The 24037-nt window shown below is 45.4% G+C and overlaps 1 protein-coding gene across 1 annotated transcript; it reads right to left on the reverse strand.

Annotated features, from left to right (window-relative positions):
- Positions 1–8318: 8318 nt before the first annotated feature.
- PCDH12 (protocadherin 12) lies at positions 8319–19622 on the reverse strand. The gene is made up of 4 exons (XM_029583874.1): positions 16377–19622; positions 12568–12659; positions 10700–10854; positions 8319–9719 (listed from the first exon to the last, which is right to left on the reverse strand). Exons 1-4 carry the CDS (start codon positions 19329–19331, stop codon positions 9250–9252), a joined length of 3672 nt encoding a protein of 1223 aa, XP_029439734.1. The 5' UTR covers positions 19332–19622; the 3' UTR covers positions 8319–9249.
- Positions 19623–24037: the final 4415 nt, after the last annotated feature.

Here is a 24037-nt window from a genome sequence, read left to right on the forward strand (position 1 = left end):
GGGGGGGGAAAAATATCTTCCCTTGAAGGTCTGTTTCCAGGTAGCTGTGTCTGTATTCTGTGGTGTTTTGTTCCTCTAAACAGGATTCATAATACGAGGAGCAAAGCAATAGATCACTTTCCCTTGAACACTAGAAAAAGATGGTGTGGGAGCAGTTATCCCCAGTCGCTTGGCTGGTACCTGCTTTTGATCTTTCTCTTCCATAACCTCTTCATGATTTCTCAGCACCCATGACTGACCAAACCCACAAGGCAAAATGTGGCTTCAGGTTTCTCTCACTATCAGGCCGATAAAGTACAGTGCGCTCCGACGGAGCGCACTGTTAGCCGGCATTTGGACGCGCGTTTTCGACGTGCTAGCTTTACCCCTTATTCAGTGAGGGGTAATAGTGTGTCCAAAATGGCGTCCAACCCCCCTGAACCTAATAGCGCCCTCAACATGCAAATGCATGTTGATGGCCCTGTTAGGTATTCCCGCACGATTCAGTAAGTAAAATGTGCAGCCAAGCCGCACATTTTACTTTCAGAAATTAGCGCCTACCCAAAGGTAGGCGTTAATTTCTGCCGGCACCGGGAAAGTGCACAGAAAAGCAGTAAAAACTGCTTTTCTGTGCACCTTCTGACTTAATATCATGGCGATATTAAGTCGGAAGTCCCGAAAAAAAAAGTTAAAAAAAAAAAAAATTTGAAATAGGCCCGCGGCTCGTGGGTTGAAAACCGGACGATCAATTTTGCCGGCGTCTGGTTTCCGAACCCGTGGCTGCCAGCAGGCTTGAGAACAGACGCCGGCAAAATTGAGCATCGACTGTCAAACCCGCTGACAGCTGCCGCTCCTGTCTGAAAAGAGGCGCTAGGGACGCGCTAATGTCCCTAGCGCCTCTTTTTACCGCCAGGCCTAATTTAAATAAATTTATTTACTGTATCACGCGCACAGGAGAGTGCGTGCGCCGGGAGAGCGGGCGAATGCCCGCTCTCCCGGCGCACGCACAGGCCACTCAACTTTTACTGTTATTGGCCTGTGTGTGCTTCCTACCAACTGTGCCCTGTCTGTGCCAGCAGGCCCTCAAGGAGTGTGAGCTTCTTATGGCAGTGACTTCTCTTGGTCCCAGACTGGCGTCGGCATTACAGTGCCTTGCGTTTCCTTCCATCTGGGTTCATTTAGTTCATGATTTAAAGCTGGTTGAGACTAGCCAGGGAAGAGCAGCTAAAGATATTTGGACACATGCGGCTGCAGTAGCAGTTGAACATGCAGTGTGACATGTTTAGTACAGATGTGAGTTCCTTTTCTTTTCTTCAGACTTCACCTTTTCCCTTCCCTCACCCACTCCCGGGAAGCCCTTGATATTTTTGTTAGAAGAAAAGTCTATCCTGTCACAGAAACACAGAAGATGCCAGCAGAAGAGTCTGCCTACTGTGCTGCCACAGGTTTTATTCCATCTGTGGTTTGGTCCCTCTCCATGCTAGACTCCTCTCACCTCCACTGGAAGTCTGTTCCAGATGTCCACCAGCGTCTCAGCGAAAGTATTTTTCTTTTTTTGCATTCATTTATTTTGAACCTTTTCCCCTTCAGCTTCAGGTGGGGATCCCTTGTCCATCAGTTTCTTTTCCTAAAGATAATGCTGCCTTCTGGTACATGTTAGATATTTGAATGTTTGTAGTATTCCTCTTCCTAGAAGAGAGTGTATCCTTAGCTTGTTAAGTCTCTCTGTAGGTAAGTTTTCATTTGGTAGTTTCAGCTGCTGATTCTCCATTCTGCAGAAGCCATTCCCACACTGAAGACTTAGTATGAGGTGGAGAGGTTGGACCTGGTTCTGAAGGATCACAGCCGTGAGCAATACCTGAACAACTTGCAGATTCTGGCCCCGGGCAGTATAACCTTGGTCAATAACACAGTCTAGATGCTATAGAGTTCCAGCAGTACAGAAGAAGAACCAGTTGCCTGGGGCTTCTAAAGATTGAGTGCATGTAGCCAAAAATAACCAGCTGTGTCTAACAGACTAGTAAAGGAGAATAAAGGTAAGACAAAGAATTGTCCTGTACTCGCTATGCTATGCAGAGAACTGAAGACCTAAAAGCTTTCCACCAGCTAAGTCGATCAGCCTGCCTCTCATACAGGGGTTTTCATCCCTGTCCTTGGCGCACACCTAGCCAATCATGTTTTCTGGATGTCCATAATGACTATGTATGAGACAGATTTGAATGTACTGCCTCTGTTGTAGCTCATGTATATTCATTGTGGATATCCAGAAAACCAGACTTGCTAGTAGATTATTCCATAGACTAGGACTTCCCAAACCTGTCCTGGGGATCCCACAGCCAGTCGGATTTCCAGGATATCCACAATGAATATGCATGAGGTAAGCTGACATACTGAGTCTCCATGATATGCAAATTTATCTCATGCATATTCATTGTGGATATCCTGAAATCCCAACTGGCTGTGGGAAGCTCTGCCATAGACCCATGAACTCAGCATCTGCGTTTTCTTACCCTATACATTACTTTTCTCAGTACCCATTGGTTTTTAGCTAGAGTAGATGCCCTTTTTTTCATGCATCATTTTGTGTTTATTCTTTCCATGGCGTGGTCAGGTCGACCCCCAGGAAACTGTTCTCAGCTCTGCATCTAACATGTGCAACCATGTCCTGTCCCCTTGTAAAGCATAGTCCCAACACCCAGGTCCTTATCCCTGTGCACCCAACTATCACTTCCCTAAACTCAGACCCTTTCACTGGTACACTCAGGTTTGGCAAATAATTGTGTCTGTAAGATGAAATGCAAACGTTTTTGTTCAGTGTGCATTTTGACAATTCGAAGAGTTTGTGTTACAATGTATTGAATTTGAGCTGATGCCTGAAACTGGAATTCTCACCTGCTTCTTCATCCAGGTATGTAAACTTCTCTGCCTTCCTTTCTTGCCACCAGGAGGGGACTGTAGGCTCCCAAATGTGTCCCCAGTGTAGCTTACAGTGCTAGAGCTTTGGGAGAGCATTCAGTGCATTTCAGTAAGGATGGAAGGTAGGGAGGGCTAGGTGGGGGCTTGGGATTCCCCTGAAACAGCCCCCCCCACCCTGGGGCATAGACCCCACCTGATGTACTCTACCCCTATGGGCTCAGTGTTCCTAGGAAACGGAGCTCAGGCGAGATCTTCCCTTTTTTTTTTTATATTGTTACCTTGTTGCCTGGTGTTTGCTTCCTATTTTGGGCTCTCTGTCAGATGCTCAGTAATCACATTTTTTTATCTGCACTATTCTTTATGGCTCAGGATTGCAGGAAGCAAAAATGCACAAACGGCCAGACCAGAAACTGCAGGACCCGTCCTTTGGTGTGCACTGTGAGGAAATGCGATCCTGCAACAGCACGAAATGTCCATCAAGTGACCTAAAGGAAATTAGTTAAAAAAAAAAAAAAAAAACAGCAAGGTAAGCCATCATGAGGCTAGTGGATGCCCGACGATGCCAGCTTTGGAGACTGCTAGGATCTCCTCATCTGGAAGCGTTCGTCAGGAAGGTATGATAGTTTCATGAGGCTTTTCTTTAACCAATTTTAGTTTTTGCCAAGCTAACATGGTACTCCCTGTTTTACTGTGCCCTACGGTAAAAATGTAATCTTTCATTCATATTGTTTATTGGAGGCAGGGGGCCTTTGTCGCTGTTTTGACAACTGTGCTATAATCTGGTACTGCTCTGTGGCTGGCAGTTGAATCCTGCTCCCTGGGGATTCACAGTTTTCCACCATAGACAATATAAAGATTAAAAATATAATAACGGGACCTGTTTACCAGGTACGAGGTGATAAATGTATTCATGGCAGCAGGGGTGGTTATTTATTTCTGATGTTTACAGGGAGCAGGATTCCTTAGGGATTGGGTCTCCTTTATTTCTCACCAGACTCATCCAGGGACGGCACTGACCTACGATTCCTTTATCGGGGTAGCCAGCCCCCTTCAGTGTTAGAGCTGACACACTCACTCCCAGGGCTAAGTCCCAGTTCTCGAGTACCGGTCCTTTCAACCCTGAGGTATGAAGCACTTTCCTTCGGAGAGGAAAAACAGGCAGGACACCAGAGAAAAGTCCATTCAAAAAATAAAGTTCAAGATTACTCACAAAACAAACCAAAAAAAAAAAATCTAGTTGATGTTCTCTGAGCCAGAATCCCTGTGGGACAATTTCAATACCCAGGCTCCTGGGCCACTGAAAGTAGGCTCCTGGCACAAAGACCAGGTCCTGGTATCAGAAGGTCCAAACTCCTTGGACCTTGGCTGACAAAATCCAAAACCTTCCAAAAACACTGGGAAAAAAAAACTGCTCCTTCTCTCAAACCGAAGGAAAAGCCTCTGCTCTCCCTTCAACGGGGCCGAGGGCAGACACAGCACCCTGACTCGTTCCCTTCTGAAGCTGGGATCAGGTCCAAAAAAAACCCCCGAAACCTTCTCTTCACCAAAATGAGTCTCTCCAGGCCAGATGGGCCTGGCCAGGGACCTCCATCAAAAACCAACTTCAATCCCGCTCCAACACCTTCTCCCTTTTGCACCTTTCTCAGCCTCAGTTTATGAGCTGATCCAGCCCCAGCCGTGGGAGAAGGAAGCTTTTAGGGGCGATCTAAAAAAAAACTGCAGAAAGGGAAACCGTATTAGTAAGGGGGCAGCGTATCCCTCTTCTGTAGAAGAAGGTGACAAGGAATATCTGCATCCGGGGCACCTTTTAAAGCATAAGTTCATCAGTACCCTACTTGGTGGCAGGCAATGTCCACCCCCAGTCCTCCTACCCTACAAGAGCGAGGGTCCTAACGGGGACTGCGGCTTGCACCTCTTGAGTTGGTAACAAGAGTGCTAGAGCAGGACACATTTTAGAGGTCTGCAGTTTCTATTTCCTGCTGGTAGGTGCATTAGTGCTTTCCTGGTGATGTCGGACATTGGGTGCAGCCCAAAACGCTGAGCGAATTCCCCTCCCCTACTAATCTCAGACCGAACAAGACCTAAAAGTTCCCAGGGATGGGCAGTGCTTGACCGTCCCCTTTCAGGATCCCTCACGTCCCACTTCTTACATCCTGCTGGGGCTCCCCAAGTCCCCTCTCTGATGGGGTTCCTCATGCAGAGCCCCCAGACCATTTTCTTCTTGTTCTACCTTCCGCGGGGGGGGGGTGTAGCATTGTACAGCTGCAAGGAGACTTTTTGCAGAAATGACTGTAGGATTGAAGAGCCACTTTAAGCCGAATTTAAGAAGAGAGATCTTTGTGAATTTAACTTGTGAAAATGAACAGGCAAACATTTAGGTGGTGGGAAAAGCTGTTCTGTCCCTCATGGAAAGTAAAAGCCACAAACAGGAAATATGAGCAGTAAGAGGGGAAGGCAAGAGAAGTTATCAGGGGGGGGATGATGGATGGAGCTCTGGTAGTCCTGGGCCCTGCAGCCCCTGAGAGTTGTTCTAAGTTTATTCTAACCCAACAGGGCCTGCTATCGAGTCCCTAGCAGATGTGGTTATATGAGGGATGCTTCGGGAGGACATCTTGCACTAAGAATGGGCCTGTCTTATTAATCTGTGAAGCATGACGAGAGGAAAAAATTAAGACCCTGGGCACATGTTTCAGAATTATTCTCAATGAATGTTCCTAAGAGGTTTGCATACAGTGATTATAATTTCCATATTTGTACAAACCATGCTGAAAATCAAATGTTTACGGTTTATTAAGGTCTACGGTTAACTCTCTTCTCCTATAGATAGGGAAGTTACTCGTGGTTTTTGTTTTATTAAGAACTGTAACTGACTTAACTCTGCGATGTGACTTGGGCGATGTCAGACTTGTTTAGTGAAATAATAAAGTGTCATGCACTGGTTGAGAAAGACGTCTAACGAGCTGCTACCTTCATTATGAATTAGTGGATGTTTTATTGTATGTTTCAGAGCAGTGTTAAGCGATAGCGCCACAGCACATGTGCTTGTCTACGCCCAGCTCTCTTCCTGCCACCCAGGCATTCAAAACACTGCTAAGCACAGTGCTCCCAGGAAACCCTTAATTAGAAATGGCGAACACGGAGGGAGGGAGGGAAGAGCCCGCTGGTGTGGTGCATGGCTCTGAGTGTAAAATGGAGCCTCAGCGTTCTGCCTCCAGAAACCAGATTAACGGGCCTTGGGGTTTGTGCACATGGACAGAAGACTGCATGCCTGACTGGGCTGAGAGTTACAGCTGAAGATCCTTTCGGAGACAGCTGCATTGTCTCCATTCTCGAACTTTCTGTCATACGAGCAGCAGCGTGGGCCTTGCATGTCCATGGCTACTCTGTCCGCGTGGGGCCTGCCTGGTGGTTAGAGCAGCAAGCTAAGAACCGGGGAAGTCAGAAGTTCGGATTCTGCTGTGGGCAGGTCGCTTCACTCGCTATTGCCGCAGTTATGATTTGTGAGCCCTCTGGGGCTAGGGCAATACCGACAGTACCTTGAGCTCCCAATGATCAGATGTGAGCTTAAATGCACAATAAATAAAGGGCAACTGCGGAACTTGCCTTTGAAAATTCCAGCTTCAGGCTGGGGGGGGGGGAATGAATGAGGGTACTTTCCACCTGGTGCACTTTTCCTCTCCTGACCTAGCCTTGCTCCCTTTTCTCCTGCATGTAATGGAAGTGCACTGTGAATAGCAGGTTGACTTGTACCTGCACTGGGGCGAGCTGCAATTTTCAAACATGCATTTTGTGCAGGTAAACACCTGCTTACACATCTGATAAGTTTTGAGAATTGATCTCAAAACGTGTGCCCTCCTGTAGCTTTAGTTATGAATTAGTTAGCATTTTATTATAATAGTTTAATGTGTACTTCTGGGATCAGACCAACAGCCTTAAAATGCAGTTTCCCTGCCTTTCCTTAAGCAGCCAGGGTTACCCTTGTATAGGAGGTGGAAGGTAATACCTTCTTAACAGCCCTTTGTGGTGCGATGGAACCTCAACAGGGAGGCAGGGAGAGGGTGGTTGCAGGCTGATCCCTCTTAGAACAGGAGCAGGCAGTGCTGAATAGTTCTGTGTAGTCCACGGCTTTCCTTCCTGAACCTCCTAGCTAATCAGCCTAGATGTGCAGGGAAGTGAGAGAAATGGGCAGACTGGAGGAAATGGTCTCTCTGCTGTAACCAGCCTGTCTCATACAAGTGATCATATAAAGGGTGTCCCGGTGCAATAAATGCAGACCTTACTGAAAGTTCCGGAATGAAAAGATCCTATGCAATTATCCTTATCATGTGACCGTCCCCTTAATGGGTGGCCTCCTTCAGTCAGGTGTAATATATATATATATATATATATATATATATATATATATATATATATATATATATATATATATATATATATATTCGTTCAACTACTATGCCATCCCCTCTTGGACACAGGAGCTGAAGAAAATTCAAGAGCAGAACTTGATTAGAAAGTTCCTGAAGGGAAGCCATTAGTAAGATCAAGGTTTAAGGTTAAACACAGCATTAAAAGGCAAAGCAATGGAGCATATTAACCTTTTCACCAAACTTTACTTAGACAGACAACATATACAAATGCTGGAATACATTTTATATGACCAGAGGAGTACAAGATAAATAATTTATAAATAAAATTAAATTATAAAATAAGTGCGCTTAATTCTCTCCTTTGACTATTGGGAGACTAATTCCCTTTTTCTACCTCAACTCCAACCACAGCTTAGCTCTAGGGCTTTTTTAACTGCAAGATTTTTACACACATTCCGCAGTTGGACATGTCTCGCATCCCATCCGTGCTATGGGGTCGTCGCTCAGCTTCCAAAATAAGTCATAAAAATAAGATCTAGCCTTGAGATTTGTCAGACAGCATGAGGTGACCATGCAGTGATGCCCAATCAACTCTGACCAATGGCAATACAGCTGTAACATTGGTTGATGGCATCACAATGGGCCTGAACAATTGGCAGGGCTGGACAAAGAGCAGAAGAAAGTGAGAGGTAACATTTTCATTGTGTGGCAGGAAATACTCCAGGGTGTGCATGAAAGGATTTCAGTGTGTCTTCTAGCTGCTGCAGGCACTCGCCAGTACATCTGAAATCCTAGAACCACCGCCGGCACGTTTTCATGCTGGTGCAAGTTTTAAGAGCTTGCACGCTCAATGTATGTGATCACAGCAGGTTGAAATTCTCTGACTTTGTAGATTTTTTTTTTATGAACTTTGGTTTCTGAAAACTTTAGCCTCTTACCCCCTTCAGTATTTGATCCACAAGTGGAACAGCCTAGAACAGCCAACCGACACATTTTTGTGCTGGTGAAAATTTAAAGGCTTGCACAATCAGTGTACATGAACACAGTGGGTTGAAATTCTGTGAATTTGTAGACTTTTTTTAATGAACTTTGATTTCTGAAACTTTTACACCTCCACCCACTTCTGCATTTGCTCCACATGTACCTAGTACCACCGGCAGCATTCACAGCCCCTGAAGGGGGAGGGAGTCATGGTCAACAGTAAGGGTGAAACCTAGTGCCCACGACGAAGAGCTCCAGAAGAAGTCCTGATGCATGGCTCCTGGCCTCTGGCCTATTGCTGCAATGACCGAACTAGGAAATGTAATCACACAGAAACAGAATCCCAGAACTGGTTCCAGTTGAACTGGAAGAAAAATGAAAAAAGGAGGGAACTACCAAGCCAAAAAATAAATGTGGCTTGTTTCCACAGGCTTCTGGCCTTGACCTGCAAAGGACCATCCCCACCTCCCCTAATCAGTCTGTATGATTATTCAGCCCTTCTGCTCCCACCAGACGAGCTGTACCAGTTTGACCCAACTCTGTCAGACAAATGTCTCCTTGTCTGGTACTGTTCATCGGTAACTACGATTATGTCACTACACTGTACAATAGCATGGGGAGTCCCATGCAAGGTCAGTAATACTTATAAAAGAGCACTTCTCTTATGTGACACTGGTGCCACTGAGCCAGTTAGGAAAATGAGTTCAGTTCCTCAGTTATCCCCAGGGAGCCCAACCTGAGACCTCCTTGCAGGAGCACAATATGTACATTTCTGAAGCCTTTGTGCCATTGTATCAGTCTTTGCTTAGCTCTACTGTTGCCCTCAGTCCTGCTGAGTGTTCCTGGGGGTCTCTCTGGAACCCCTTCTCAATTTCTAGAGCTACGGCAACCCCAATATCCAGTCCAAGGGTCTTGCCACCGGCAGAAATCCTCAACGGCACCTCGGAGGCGGTGCCCGCATGGGCTGCAGCTGTCTGCGTCAGCGGCATCCCTTTGTTCCATCATCTCAGTCTTTGGTCAAAGCTCTACTGTTGCCCAAGGTCCTGTTAAGGGTTCCTGGGGTCTCGCTGGAGCCCCCATCTTCACTTTCTAGAGCCATGGCAGCCCCAATGTCCAGCCCTAGGGTCTTACTACAAGCAGAAAGCCTCAGCAGCACCTCAGAAGCGGTGTCAGCATGACCTTCGGCTTTCTGCGTCAACAACATCTCAAACAAGGTGCTCATCTCTGCCAGGAACGTGCCAGTCAGCCGGGGTTCCCCGTCTCCTGGGTCGCAGCTTCCTCCACCTCCGTTGGCTTTCCCAAATGTCAGGAAAGTTCTCAGTTCGTCTCTCTCAGCAGCACTGATGGGACGCTGGTCCTCGGGGAAGTTCAGGGAGGCAGGGGAAAAAATGTTGTCCTTATAATTGGTGGTGAGTGGCAGTGACAGCCTGGCCATCCATGCAGGGTCAGGCTCATTCCTGTCGTCATCATCCAAATCTGCAAGTGAACACCAAGATAAAGAATAGCACATCCAATTTAAATCAGTTTTAGAGCCCTGAAATATTATAAACTTGGATCCTGCAGACTGAAATATGTATTATTTCTTTGTAGTATAGTACAATTAAAACTCTTCTCTTCCAAACGATTTCCCGTTGTGGTACTACCATCCACAAAAAAATATAAATGATGGGATTTCCCCATTTGAAAATACAGTAGAATGGCAGGAAGGGCCTCTCTCCCACCAAGCAGAAGCCAAGATTTTCACTGCATCAAGCTAGAAGCTATGGATTTGCAAAAAAAAAATGTATACTATTATCCAGAATTTGCATAATGTCGGTCCTACAAGACAGACTTTCCAAAAAACCTCTGGCAACTGATTTTGAGACATGCAAGAGCGTTAAACATGATAACATGGCAAGGGTGTTAGCACAGCCAGGACTGACCACGTTGGGGTGCACTGGGGGTTAATGTGGAGACATTACTGCTGCCTCCAATCCTGCCCTTATTCCCCCATCTTCTCCTCCAGCCCTACTCATTGTCCCACCTCCAATAAGTCAAACTACAATCGTGCTAAATCACTGCTGGCGATGGGGGTGATTTTGTTCTTCACACATCTGGCCCACAAATAAGAAAGTGATTTCTTAGTACTTTGTGAAAATATCCTATAATTGCAATAATATTTATTATTTAATAAACACATAAGGGGAGCATTGTTAGGCACAAAGTACAAAACCGAGACTCAACAGGGCAGCAAGAACAACCCTAAAGCTTTTAACAGAACTAAAGACGATTTGATCTTAATCATCAAACAGAGAGGAGGAGACGTCATGGATCAAACATAGAGGCCTAAGGACCAGTAAGGCATTTCTTTGGGGCTAGGAGATGATCCCAGGGTCACACACCCCTTGCCTAAACTTAAAGGGAAGCTCTCTCATTACTGATCCGCCGGTGTTACTACAAAAGACGGTCCTGCTCACCTGCACCAGGGTCCAAAAAATTCTCCAGTCCTTCCTCCAGGAGCATCTGGTTGGCAGACAGGTCACCACCTGCTTCCGAGTCAAGGTCTCCAGCCTCGCTCTCTCCATGGCCGCTGTCCTTTGTGCTCAGCCAGTCAGCATCCTGCCCAGCAGCTCTGGCAAAAAAAAAAAAGAATTAAGCAACAGTCCCACCGTAAGAGCAGGCCAAGGTCTGCCTTGCCAGATGCAGCCGTCCGGCTCAGTTTATGCCTATTCTTCCTCAAAGCCATCTCAATCTCCTCAGTTTCCCTCCCTCTGTCGTCCCCCTATTTTTATGATTCTGATTCTGTACCAGGAGATGGAATCTGCTTTGCCTTTCGCTTTGAGCACTGCCTGTGTTCTGGGTTGTCTGTTGCCATAGGCTGGCAGCGATACTAACTCAGCCACGTTTGAAAGCATTTCTGTGTCTGTCATTGTGCCCTGGGGCAGCCATGTCGCCTCTAGTGCAGGCCAGGGCACTTCCCATGGTGTATGCACAGCCGGGCTGGTACCAGTTCACACAGACACGGAGCCAGTTTTAGGGCGGCAAGCACTACAAGCAGTCCCTTTGGCGAAGTTCACTGAACCGGGGCTTCAGGGCTCCTCGTACTGGCTTGGCCCACTCCTTAGCTTCTGCCCTGGGCCTCAACGTGTCTAACACCGACCCTGCATAGACATCAAAGCAGAGTAATCATTTTGGCATTTGTGTGGCACACTGCCAAGGGTGTTTTACATTGAATATACAAGACAGAGGAAACGGTCCATAGCAGTGGAAAATGAATCAGAAGTATCAAAGTTAAATAAAGTAAACAAAAGCCCAACTCTGCAGGACACAAACCTACAAACAAATTAAACAACACGTCTGCATGGCGTACGCTCAGGAAGACTATCGTTCCCTGACTGGTCATTGCCGCATCCCTGCTTTGAGGGTAAACATTTTGCACACAGGCAGCAGACTCCTTTGATTCCTAGCCCGGAATTTTATTCTCTTTGCTTGCTCGGTTACAGAAAAATATCTACCAGCAACCTTTTGCCTCCCCCCTAGCCTTCTGCTCCTTGCCTGAAACACAGGATGGCTTTGCTCATCAGGCTTGTCCTGGCCTCACCGGAGGCCTGGCCAGAATCCTGGGCGGGATTTCAGCTGAACGCTGCAGTGACATCGAGCAATGACCCCCACGCCACCTCTCTGCTTCTCATCAGGCCCGCAGCGCTCCAGCCAGCTCCTGCTAATTTTGCCCGTCCCTGTCCTCAGTGGCTTTGCTTTCTACCATGCAGAATCAAAAGTAGGAGCTTTGCTGGTTTCTGACTGAGACTCGCTTTGCGAGCTGCCAGCATGGACGGACGGCTGGCTGGCTCAGGAACCAAGCTGCCACTTCCATGACAGGAGTCCAGAGAGGGTGAACTTACAGAAGGCCACAATGGACCACCTAGTATCTCTCTCACAGGGAGATTTCAATGCTATTCTGGAGCCATTAATGGACATTTCCATGCAGATTTTGCTAGAATCTCAAACACACACGGGAGCTGAAAATGTTGGAGAATCCAGCAAAACAGGAGCCTTTAGAAAGAGTGCAGAACCCTTGAGACCTTAGCTGGCCACTCCCCTCCTCCTGCTGTCTTCCTGTACAAAAGCGAGCTGGGAATGTGAACAAGGCCGCTTGCTTTTCACTGGGCACCTTTGAGACTGCACACTGTGCAGGTTTCATGTCCTAGGAACGAGTCCGTTCATGCCCGTCTCCTTCAACTCCCAACCCACATCCCACAGCCACTGTGAATCTGCAGTGTGTTTGGAGATACTGGAGCTGACGTTACCCAGGTCCTCCTTCCTCCCAGTCTCCCAAGAGCCTTACCTGCCGCTCTTCGCTGGGTACTTGTTTCCTCTGTGGTTTGGCCTGGGGTGGACCTGACCTTGGTGTAACAAGGACAGCAGCTGGGATATTTGCTGTAAAACAGGAAAACCGGTTCATTCTATACAATCGCCATCAAGCCCCACTTCCCAGCAGGATGTTTGCTCTCCATCCTGCCTCTCTTGTTTTTAGAGCTTCCTCTGCTTTCAAATGTTTGCTTGAACTGTTCTAGGACCCAGCAGAGGAGGGAAGGGGGGCATCTTCATCGCACAGGGATATTTTTCTTCCCTCCCCCCGCCCCGGCATCCTCTCTCCCCCACACTTCCTCAAGTTCATTTGTGCTTCTGCTATCTGAATGAGATTTAAAGATGTTTGGGATGTTTAGAAGGAAACTTGTTCCATTCCTGTTTCTTTTTTAATTTCTCAGTCTCTGAAGGCGCCACATTAAACCGCTTTTTGTCTCAGAATGACTTGCGAACTGTGGTTCGTGCCATGGTAACTGCAATTTCCTTTGCATTGGACCCCCCAGTTCACAATTAAAGCATTACAGCGAATCCCGAATGTGGCAGCCCGAGTAGTCACTGGAGCCAATATTCGTGAACATATATATATATATATATATATATATACATATATATACACCTCCAATGTGAACATATAGTATATATATACACCTCCAGCGCTTCTGGATTTGATTGGCTCCCAGTATCCTGGCATTGCTGATGTATACGGCTAGTAAGAACTTGGCCCCGCCCTGTTTCGGCTCCCTTTTAAAAATATATTGTCCAACGCACACCCTACCACCATCATCTCAAAATCCACTTTCAATCCCTTCAGTTCGGCGGGTCCGCTTTAAGGAAAATAGAGAATATTTTTATGTGGCAAGGCCATGTTTATGGAATTCATTACCTAAGCCAGTTATAAATAGACACTCGTTGCAAGCATGTTGTAAAATATTAAAGACCTATTTTTTTTCCACAAGCATTTTTATGAGTTTTTTCATCTCACCCTTGTAAATATACGGTCACATTTTCCGAGAATACCAATTGAAATGAGCCATGCTTTTATGCTTTTACATTTTGGAGCAAGCGCATTAAACCATTAAATTATTGAGTTTGAATTCTGCATTGAGAAGCCGGGCACGTGCCAAAATCGGGGGATGCGCGCACCCAGCGGATTTTAAAAACCGCCTACGTGCGCGCCATCTCCTGATATGCAAATAGCTCGATCCAGTAGGAGGGGCGTTGGCATTCTGGGGCGTGGCCAACAGATGTTTATTTATTTATTTATTTAGCATTTTTATATACCAACTTTCCAATAACAGAATTACTGATCAATTCGGTTTACATTTTAACAGAACAATAACATTGACAAGTAAATGTCTTACAAAGAACAGGTCGATATAACTTGGATAAGTAAATATGGGGTTAACCAGTAAAGATACATTGCCTAATATAGGTATAAGTAAAAGATACAGTGCCTAATGTAGGTTAAATAAACAGTTGCTAATTATAAGACTAGGTTATGTGTGCTCAAATAGTCATGCGCCTGGGCACGCGTCCAGATCCAGCGCTGCGTAACTTTACTTCTGCTATGGAGGAGGGGAACTTAAAAAAAACATTTCTGAGAGGTTTAAAGAGTCTGAGGAAACTGGGGGGAACTGCAGGTTATTAAACCAGGGGATGGTTGAGGATCTAGTTCTATACTGGGTGAACTGGTGAAACTGGTCATGGCGTGTGCACGTGCTGGTTATAAAATTCCCCCACATAGGTGACTCAGACCTGGATGTGCACGGCTGTGCATGTCCCGTTGCAAAATTGGGCGCACACATATGCACGCCCAGGCTATTTTATAACATGTGCGCAAATGTTATGAAATCGCCACATGCCAACGCACACACATCAATGTGCGCCCACTCGTACCTTTGAAAGTTAACCCAGATTACTAATAAGCATTTTTTAGGAATTTTATAATGAAGCATTTTAATGTTTTTGTGTTGTATTTTAGTCCTTTCATATTATTTATATTTGTGTCTTATGTTTTGGTATTGTGATTGCTGTTTAGTGCTTTTACATGATTGCTTAAATTTGAGAAATTAGTTTTAATGTGTATGGACACCTGTAATATACATTTATAAATAAATAAGATCCAACCCCAGGCCCATTTTGCATTTTAGTGTAAATATAGAAATATACTGGGTGAACTGGTGAAAAATGATTTTATCTTGTAAATGACCTAAATGGTGCATCACTGATTTAAATGCTTGCTAGATTCCAAACATTCGGCTCGCTTCCCTTTCCATTTTGATTGATTTGCATTTAGTGTCCGAAGAGGCCATAACTTTTCAATTGTTTTCAAAGTTAACTCCACTTCTTCCAAATGCCCAAAGTGTCAGTCGGACACCTGCCCAGTGATAGGTTAAGCTTTTAAAATAGTAGCCCCCGTGCGTACGTCAATGAGGACGCTGCTGTGCCCACTTTCATTTGAACCCCATGTACCTTCACTCTGACACATGGAAAGCAGAACTACAGCAGAAATAATGGAAGAAGGGACTCACCCAGCAAAGGAGATGTCTGTTTTAATTAGCTAGGGCTATATGAAAGGGTACACACCTTTTTTTTTTTTTTTTTTTTTTTTTTTAACAACATAGCATAAAAATATTAGAAATCTAATATGTCAGGGTTGAAAGGGAATTTAGGGAACCCCATTTTGTGAAGAAGCAACAGAAGCAAAAACAGATGAGTTGATATCTTAGAAAGCAATAGCTAATGCTGCTGATTTAAAGCCCTGTTCTAGGGTCACTGGGTATTAAATGGGACCTTTGGCTCTTCTGTGACTGGTCAGTGACTAGCAGCTTGGAGCTGCTCAATTTATTGGCTAATGTCACTTTTACAGACTCAGGTACCATAGAGAGGAAACGGTCCAACTGTTGTCTTTGGAGCTGGCATTGTCAAACAAGAGAATAACCTTAGTGTCAGCTCCAGACAATACATCCTGAGCTCTAATATTCTATTGTCACTGCGCAGTAACAGACGGAATTACAATTATTATCACTGCCTAATATAAGCTCAGCAGGGCAGGAACACCACAGGTCTAACTTCTATGCAGCAAAATTTAGCACCAGTAAGACACTATACATTGAGACAAAGGAGGTGCTAGAGGGAGATGTGGGCCAGCTAAAAGCACTGCCCTGCCAGGGAGAACAGATCTCAAATTGTTAATCCCTAAGAATTTCACGAAGGGGAATGCCTGCAGTGGTACCAGGTCTCTTATTTGCCTTCCTGTGAGGTCAGTGGTACTGCCGCTGACCTTCCTGGTTTAATTCCTCACGTGTGCAATGATTGGTAAGATCCCATCATAAAGATAATATGGACCCTTGATGCAACAATGGTGCAGAACAAACAAGGCAAGACAAATAAAAAAAAGAAAACATATATGCCACTGTAAACGACACAAAAGTCAACACAAGGCTGAATCCAACATTGCTACACTAAAGGAATGGCACAGCCACCTGCACCCCATTTGTCAAAACCCAGGAGCAATCTTGAAAGTGAACTCTCATGTAAAAAATAGCCTAATTCTGACTCTGAAAAACTGGTATGGACTGGAATAATTGTTTCCTATGCTTTTTTTGCACTGTACGGTGCAGATTTTTGTTTCTGACATTAAAGAAACCTCTCTTTTGGTTTTAACAGACCTGGTAGAAATGTCTTTTCTATTACATGGAATTTGTCAGCCATGACCAGCAAAATCCAGAAAGAGCAGCATGTAAATGTCCAGTTCTTAAAATAAATAAACAGGAGCGCTCCTACCTGCACGTGCGGTGATTCTACAGTGAGCTCCACGCGATCCCGCTCTGCCAGTGCAGCCATGGATAACCTGACCAGGCTCCTCAGGATCTGCTGGTGAGGGTCCTTCTCTGGCCTTGTCCTTACGTCTGCATTCCTTTGACCTCTCGGGGTCCTGGTGGTTGTTGGGGAGGCGGTTATATTGGCTTGCAAGAGAGGGTCAGTGCTCCGATCGTCTCTTGATCTGACCTGCGGGCTCCCTGGGTTCTTCAAGATCCTGGAAGAAGGCAGCAGGGGATGTAGCTGCGGGTCTTGTAAACTTAGGCTCTCCCTTGATACGCTCTTCTGCCGTTGATACTGAAAAGTCCTGCATGCCGCTGAAGGCAGGTTGAAAGCATCTGGAAAAAGCTCCTTGCTTTCGTCTAAGGTTGCTTGGTTCCTAAGGGTCCTGTAAAGAGTTGGGGTCATATGAAATGGGGTTTGCAGTGGGTCCTCTTTTGTCACCTCTATGTATGCATCCTTTACCGGCGTCCCAGCACAATGATCAGTTGGTGCACCATCGCTCTGTTCTTCTTGTTTATTCCTGAGCACTGGCACTAAGTGAATGTCTGTTTTATGAATCTGCCTCTGGGGCCTCCTGGGTTGATGTCTATAGGTTGACTCTGCTTCCCTGCAGTTATAAGCTCGGTTCTCCTTGTTATCAGTTCTGCACACAGACAGTGTTAAACCTAAAATGAGAAGAAAAATAACCAGCAGTACAGCCAGGCAGATCACTGTCACCACAGAGAGGCTCAGTTTTTCGGATCTAGCTGAGTTTTTGAGATGGTCCTGATGACTGCTAAAAATAAACTTCATAAGTGCTTGAGTGTGGAGCGAGGGATCTCCTTGGTCCCTCACCAAAATTTCCAGTTCCCATTCACTTCCGATGAGGCTAGTGGCATTGCTAACATTTACATACACTTGTCCTAACTGCTGGTCCAGAGCAAAGAAACTGGCATCGTGCCCCCCCACAATATCATAAGTCAAATCGCCATTCAATCCCGAATCGGCATCAGTAGCCACAATGCTTAGGACCGGGTATACGTTTGATCTAGTGATTGCTGGTGGGGTCCCCATATATCCTAAAATGTCAGTCACTGCTGTAAAATATTCAGCTCTGTCAGCAGTCGGGCTCTCTACAGATGTCAGTAGCAAGCCTGTCTCTGCATTGACTAGGACAGTGATACTTGCTCTGTCTCTCTTTAGCACTGGCTGTACAATTACTGGATAATTATCATTTTCATCCTGCACACTAACTGTAATAGATGCGTTGGATGAAAGCTTGGGTTGGCCTTCATCTTCGGCTAGAACAAGGAATTCGAACCTTGACATTTGCTCATAATCAAAAGATCTAATAGCAAAGATTTCCCCAGTGTTAGGGTGAATGGAGACCAATTTTGAAACTGGGTATCCTGAAACAAGAGATTCTTGGATGCTATAGGTGATTTTGCTATTAAGATTTAGGTCAGCATCATGGGCCGTCACAGTTAGTAAATGGGTGAGTGGAAGATTATTCTCTGCAATAGAGACGTTATAAGTATTTCTTTCAAATAAGGGTGCATTGTCATTGGCATCACTGATATGAATTGTCAAGTGTCTCATCCCTTTCAATGATGGAATTCCTTGGTCTTTGGCCTGTACAGTCAGGTTGTATTCTGCGCAACTCTCCCTGTCCAAGGTGGCATTGGTCACTAAAATATAACTGTTTCCATTTGTTCTTCTTAACCTGAAATGCCCATGACTCTGGCTGAGGTCACATTCCACCTGCCCATTGCTCCCGGAGTCTGGGTCACTTGCTGTTACCAAGGCAACAAAGCTATCCTTATGTAGAGCTTCAGATATGACAGGGACCTGAGAATCCCGAGGTGTCCAAGTGATGTGTATCTGTGGGGCATTGTCATTCACATCTAAAACCTTGATGAGGATTTTGCAGTGGGCGGGGATAGGGTTGGGTCCTAGGTCCCTTGCTTGTACATCCACTTCGTAAGCATGCGTTACTTCATAATCCAGTGGTTGGCTCAATACTATGCTGCCTGTCTTTGCATCAATCCTGAACGTGCTTAACACTTCCTGTGGCACATGTTTACTGAAGGAGTATTCTATCTCTCCATTGGGCCCTTGATCAGGATCATTGGCTGTCAGGTTTAGAATAAGAGTCCCAGGAGAAGTATCTTCTGCGATCTCCACCATCAAAGAGCTTTCTACAAACACTGGGCTGTTATCATTAGAATCCAGCACATTGATTCTAATCAAGGTGGTTCCTGATTTTGGTGGTTCACCCTGGTCAAAAGCTGTTAACACCAAATCAAAAGAAGAATGAAGCTCCCTGTCTAGTTCTTTCACCACCACAAGTTCTGCATGCTTGGTGCCATCAGAGCCAGAGATCACATCCAAAGCAAAGTGCTCACTGGGAGACAAGTGGTAAGATTGCAGAGCGTTGTGATCACTGTCCAGGTCCAAAGCACGATCCAGTGGTATCCGTGTACGCAAAGAAGCACTCTCGGAGATCTCCAGTTCCAGCTCCGCTTTTGGAAACCGAGGCTCGTGATCGTTGATGTCTAAGACCTGAACCTGCACGTGGATTAAAGCCAAGGCTTTGGTAGCCAGCACATCAAACGATACCAGACAAGGGTCCTGCAACCGACAGAGCTGCTCTCTGTCCAAACGACCTTGTGTGGAGACGGAACCATCTCCAAACCCAACCTGGACGGGGAGGGCACTGGGGTGCTGCATTAACTGGAACTCTTCTGCATGCCCTCTTCTCCCCTTCCAGCCCAGCTCTTCAGGTAATCTCCCAATCACTGTCCCTTCAGGCGTTTCTTCAAACACTTTGTACTTCACCACGAAAGTGGCCACCTCCTGGCATACCACGGAAAAAAAAAGGCACCACGGCGATAGTAAAGCAACAGACTGAAGCAGCATCCTTAGTGCTAGAGCCATGATTCCTCCGCAGTCAAAGGATATCTCGGTCTGTTAGTCACTGACTATTGTCCCACCGCTCTGTAAGCTTTTAAAAAAAATAACAGGTCCAGTAAAGAAGACTGGCTTCATCTGTATCCAGCCACGGAATGGCACCCCCTGTGTATGTTTACAGGCGTGCAAGGATGACAGCACTCTGAAGCAACAGGATCTGTAGATAAACTGGACCTCACTATGTGTGTGAGAGAGGAGATATCTTCCGATCTGATGCCTGGAGATGCTCCGAGTGGGTCGCTAGAGCACACAGCTGCACTGTAGGGACTGGGGGAAAAAAAAAAAAGGTTTCAGTGAACTTTGAAAGAAAGAAAACCTTTTTATTTTTTTTTTTGCCATATAACATGACGTAGGGAATCCCTGATCCAATCGACTCCAGAGGCTTAGGTGCCAACTCAGTTTTTCTCATGGAAACCCCACCTACAGGAAGAGGGTGAGGAAGGAAGGAACCAGGGACACATTTGCTAGCTCTGCAAGTTTCAGTTGCCTGGTTAACTCTTGGCGATGCCTCTTGGAGGCTGTGTGTGTGTGTGTGGTGTTTGTTAATCCTAAAAAAAAAAAAAGTGACACCTCAATCCTGTTTTTCTAACATTTCACTGTAAAGGTGGCTTTATTCCAAAATGCATTCAAAAATTGTAAAAATAGAGCTATTTAATCTAACTTTAACCTTCTTCAAAAAAAAAAAATAGTGGCATTAGTGACCACATTAATAAAATCAGACTCTGCCTTCAAAACGATTCAAGCAAAAAGGTGCAAGGCATATGGAAAACAATTATTTCATTAGCTAATAGCTATGTGACTTGTTATGATAATGCTATTTGTCAACTTTAAATCCAACAATGCTGTCAACTAGATCAGCAAGAAAGTCATTGACAGTGAAGATGTAAAGTTTGATCATTTAAGGCCTTGGTTATCTGAGACCACCCAAACATCCAGGCTTACATCCTGAAGTTCAAAAGAGGGAGATTCAGTGTCAGCAAAAGGGAAATGTCTTAATTCCCCACTGCTAGTAAGGAGGGGAAATGTAAGGGAAAGTGGAAAACGGTGACCTTTTCTGGCTGGAAACGGTCTCTCTCCTAACTAGGGAGAGTAGACAACTTTGCCCAGAGTCTGAGTGTAGGGCTGGTGCTTCCAGCAGGCAAACCAGGCAGTTGCAAGAGTGGCAAACTTTCGGGGATGGCAAACTCCTGCTGGCGTGAAGCAGAGAGGGGTGTTGTGCCAAAGAAGGGCGTGCGTAGTAGGGATGGGCATGTCTTGCTCCATTCGTTTGGATGGTACGCGCATCTCTTACATTGGATGGTAGGCGCGCAAAACGAATAGTGTGTGCGAACGTTTACTGGAGCTGTTTGCTAACAGGTAAAATGGTGAGAGGGATGCATGACTAAAGGTTCACCTAGGGTGCCAAATACTCTTGAATTGGCTCTGTCCGAGTGATGCCTAGAGCACCTCACCAAGCCTAATGCCATTTAGGTACCCTTGCTCTGGGGCTGGTTTGTATCCTTCACAGCTGCGATTCACTCTTACACTGTAAAAGCAGAGTAAATGACCAAATCCACCTTTCAAGTGATATTTCACTCAGCAGCACCGGAGCTTGGTGCCCCTCCTGTCTAAACTGACTCCTATCCTTTCTCTATTTTGCTAGTACTTTGGCCATAGTGAAATAAGCAAATCAAAGGTGGGTTCTCGGTTAAATGAAACTAAACAGAGGCCATAGAGGAGGGTGGGCCACTGGAGTTAGGGCCCGGCCAGCTGTTTGCCCCACAGAGAATCAGCAGCCATGGAGCTCGGGGTTGGGGGTAGGGCAGGGCCAGCTCCCCCACCAAATCCAAGAGGTATTCTGCTGCCCCTGAATCATGAAGAGTCCTCCTTTTTCATTCTGAGTAACTTCTATATAATTCCTGAGGTGATATGATGATGGGGAAAGGGGGGCGGTTTCTTTTGTTTGAGAGGGGTAGGTGTTTCAGGGAAGTCTACCAGTTTTGCTCCTTTTTTTGGGTCCTCCAGCTCAACTGGAACCAGAGCCTCCTGGAATTACAGGAGGCTCTGGTTCCAGTTATGAAAAGTTCATTTCTATTTTAACTCTCTCCCCACCCTCTCGTCCAGCCCAACCATTGTGGCAACAGTCTTTAGCCAAGGGCCACAGAAAGCAGCACCTTCCAGAACAGGGATGGCCAACTCCGGTCCTCGAGAGCCACAAACAGGCCAGCTTTTCAGGATATCCACAATGAATATGCATGAGATAAACTTGCATGCACTGCCTCTCATGCATATTCATTCATTTATTTATCACCTAACAGAAAATATCTTCCTAAGCAATGTACAACATAATTCAAAACATAATATAAAGAATTACAAAACACATAGGATCAAAATACATAATAACATCCTCAATACTTCTGGACAAATGTTTTAATTCCTCTCTACCGGGCCCTTCTGTTTACTAAACAATTTCATTCATGAAGCAGGTTTTTCATCAGTTCCTTTCCTTGTTTTACTAGAATGTCATAACAGCTTGAAGGATTCAGCTTATTGCTTTGAATAACTTTTTCCTTGCATAGGTCTCTTTCCTCTGTAAAGCAGTCCACTTTTTCTCCAAACTCTAGATCATGGTCATCAGTTGATTCATCTAGAAAATCCTCCTCATCCTCGCTGGAGCTCTTGTCTCCAGACTCCTCTTCATCCTCATAACTGGGGCCAGTACCTTCTAATGGATGCGACTCTCCGGGACGTGGTCCGACTTGTCATGTGACTCAGCTTCCTCTGCTTTACAATCTCCTGGATTTTCAGAGCTTGCAGTACTTTTTCTTTCCAAGATTTCTTCCACATGGTGGATTTTCTGCAAAAAAAGACAAACCCTGCCCTATTTGTTTGTGGCTCTCGAGGTCCGGAGTTGGCCACCCCTGCTCCAGAATCTGGTGCATGTGTACCTTGAAGCTGAGCATTAGATGTCACCATTGTGCAATAATGGGAATTCCCTTTTGCCCTAGGGCCTGTGCACACTGGAGATTTTATTTGTTAAAGTATTTGAAAGTCATGCCCGGTAAATCAGGGCACTGCTCATTGTTGTTGGATGTGTGATATCACGATCATACATTGATTACACTCACATGCAGTGCCCACAGTGCCAGGCACTCTTTCAGAGGAATCTGCTTGAAGATCATATGAGGCTTGAATGTCCACAGTGGCAGGTCTCCTGTGAATTCTGCACTACGTTCATGGCTTATGAAGCTAGAACGGGATCATGACCAGACTTATCCTTTGGCTATGTGATGTGTGAAAACTGCCACACACAGTTCATTCGACAATGCCTAGTGACTATAACATGGATTGTCCTATGGCTCCTGACCCCTGTATGGACAGTTTCTTAAGATGCCTAGAAAATATGCATAGGAATGACCCGGCATGTCACGAGGAAGAGTTCACTCAAGTACACATGCGAATGATGGCGCAGACCCTCTGAAGTGTTAGTGCTACCACATCCTATTCAACCATCCATGTATCCAGGATTGACCCTTTGTGATTTGAGCCAGGACCTTCTGGAATGACAGCAAGGCACTCTTCGGCCTCACCCTTCCAACATGTCTGCACCCCTGAAGTTCGGAACTTATGAGGGACTATTCTTTAACTAGAGGGCCGACTAGTTAAACAGGACCACCAGAGCCAAGAGCTGATGGCTAAAATGGAGACCCAGCACTAACATAACAGATTTGAAATGCAACATTCAAGCATTAGAAAAGAAAATGGCTGAGGTGCAAGCTCAGCAATGCAACTCTGCCTACCCCTCCAGCTGTAGCTACCCAATACCCAGCGCTGTGCTAATTTTATATCTCTGCATACTATGCAAAGAGCTACTTCCTGTGGCCATTCCAGGTTTTAACATCTGCGCATTGGTATTCAATATTAACACCTAAATTCCCACTACTAATGTTTGTTTGTTTCTGGTATCCTGTATCATCTGTTTCATATTTTATATTATCATTTTATGAGTGTTTGTATCTGTACACCACGTAGAACTGTGAATACAGGAGTTTATAAACGCTTAAGTAAGTAAAATAATGTATGATAATTATTTTAGATGCTATTACAACTCTGTGCAGCGGTGTCAACAAAACAGCCTAAAAGGGCAGGGCGTCCATGGAGGTTTCATGCCTTCCTTCCCAGTTTCAGAGCTGTTAGGAAGCATAGGATTTTTATGTTTGATTTCTTTTAACCATTTTTCCATCTCACCGTATATTTGCAATGTATATTTTTCCATTTTTGCTGACTACATTATTATTATCTTTTTTTTTTCTTAAAACATGATCATTTTCTATTTCAGGTGCAGCAGCAGTGGCACTGCTTGTGCTGACCCTTATCTCAGCAGCATGTGTCAAACTGATACATTTAGAGGATGATTTTCAAAAGAATTTGGCCAAGAAACTAAACAATTACATAGGTAAATCCTTTGATCTGGAAACTGCTCTCCCCCTCAATAGCCAAAAGTATGCGTAGTTGTCTCCTAGTCACAGTGCGTACTTTTGCCGATGGGGTGAAGTTATGAAGGGGGATTTTAAAATCCCTGTGTAAAGCTTTGCACCTGCTGCCCCCAAATTGTTTCTCTTTGAAAAACAGTGCACAGGCCCTTAACTACAAGGTACCTAAAGCAGGGCTTCCCAAACTGTGGGTCAGAACCC

The sequence above is a fragment of the Rhinatrema bivittatum genome, chromosome 18, assembly GCF_901001135.1.
Source record: "Rhinatrema bivittatum chromosome 18, aRhiBiv1.1, whole genome shotgun sequence".
Classification (NCBI taxonomy): Eukaryota; Metazoa; Chordata; class Amphibia; order Gymnophiona; family Rhinatrematidae; genus Rhinatrema; species Rhinatrema bivittatum.

What these genes read in the sequence shown, in the direction of transcription:
- PCDH12 (XM_029583874.1), bottom strand. Translation starts at nt 19,331, where the DNA reads ATGGCTCTAGCACTAAGGATGCTGCTTCAGTCTGTTGCTTTACTATCG. An exon ending in TAGAATCACCGCACGTGCAG is followed by an intron (nt 12,660 to 16,376) that starts GTAGGAGCGCTC and finishes CCTGTTTTACAG; the next exon opens with CAAATATCCCAGCTGCTGTC. An exon ending in TACCCAGCGAAGAGCGGCAG is followed by an intron (nt 10,855 to 12,567) that starts GTAAGGCTCTTG and finishes TTTTTTTGCCAG; the next exon opens with AGCTGCTGGGCAGGATGCTG.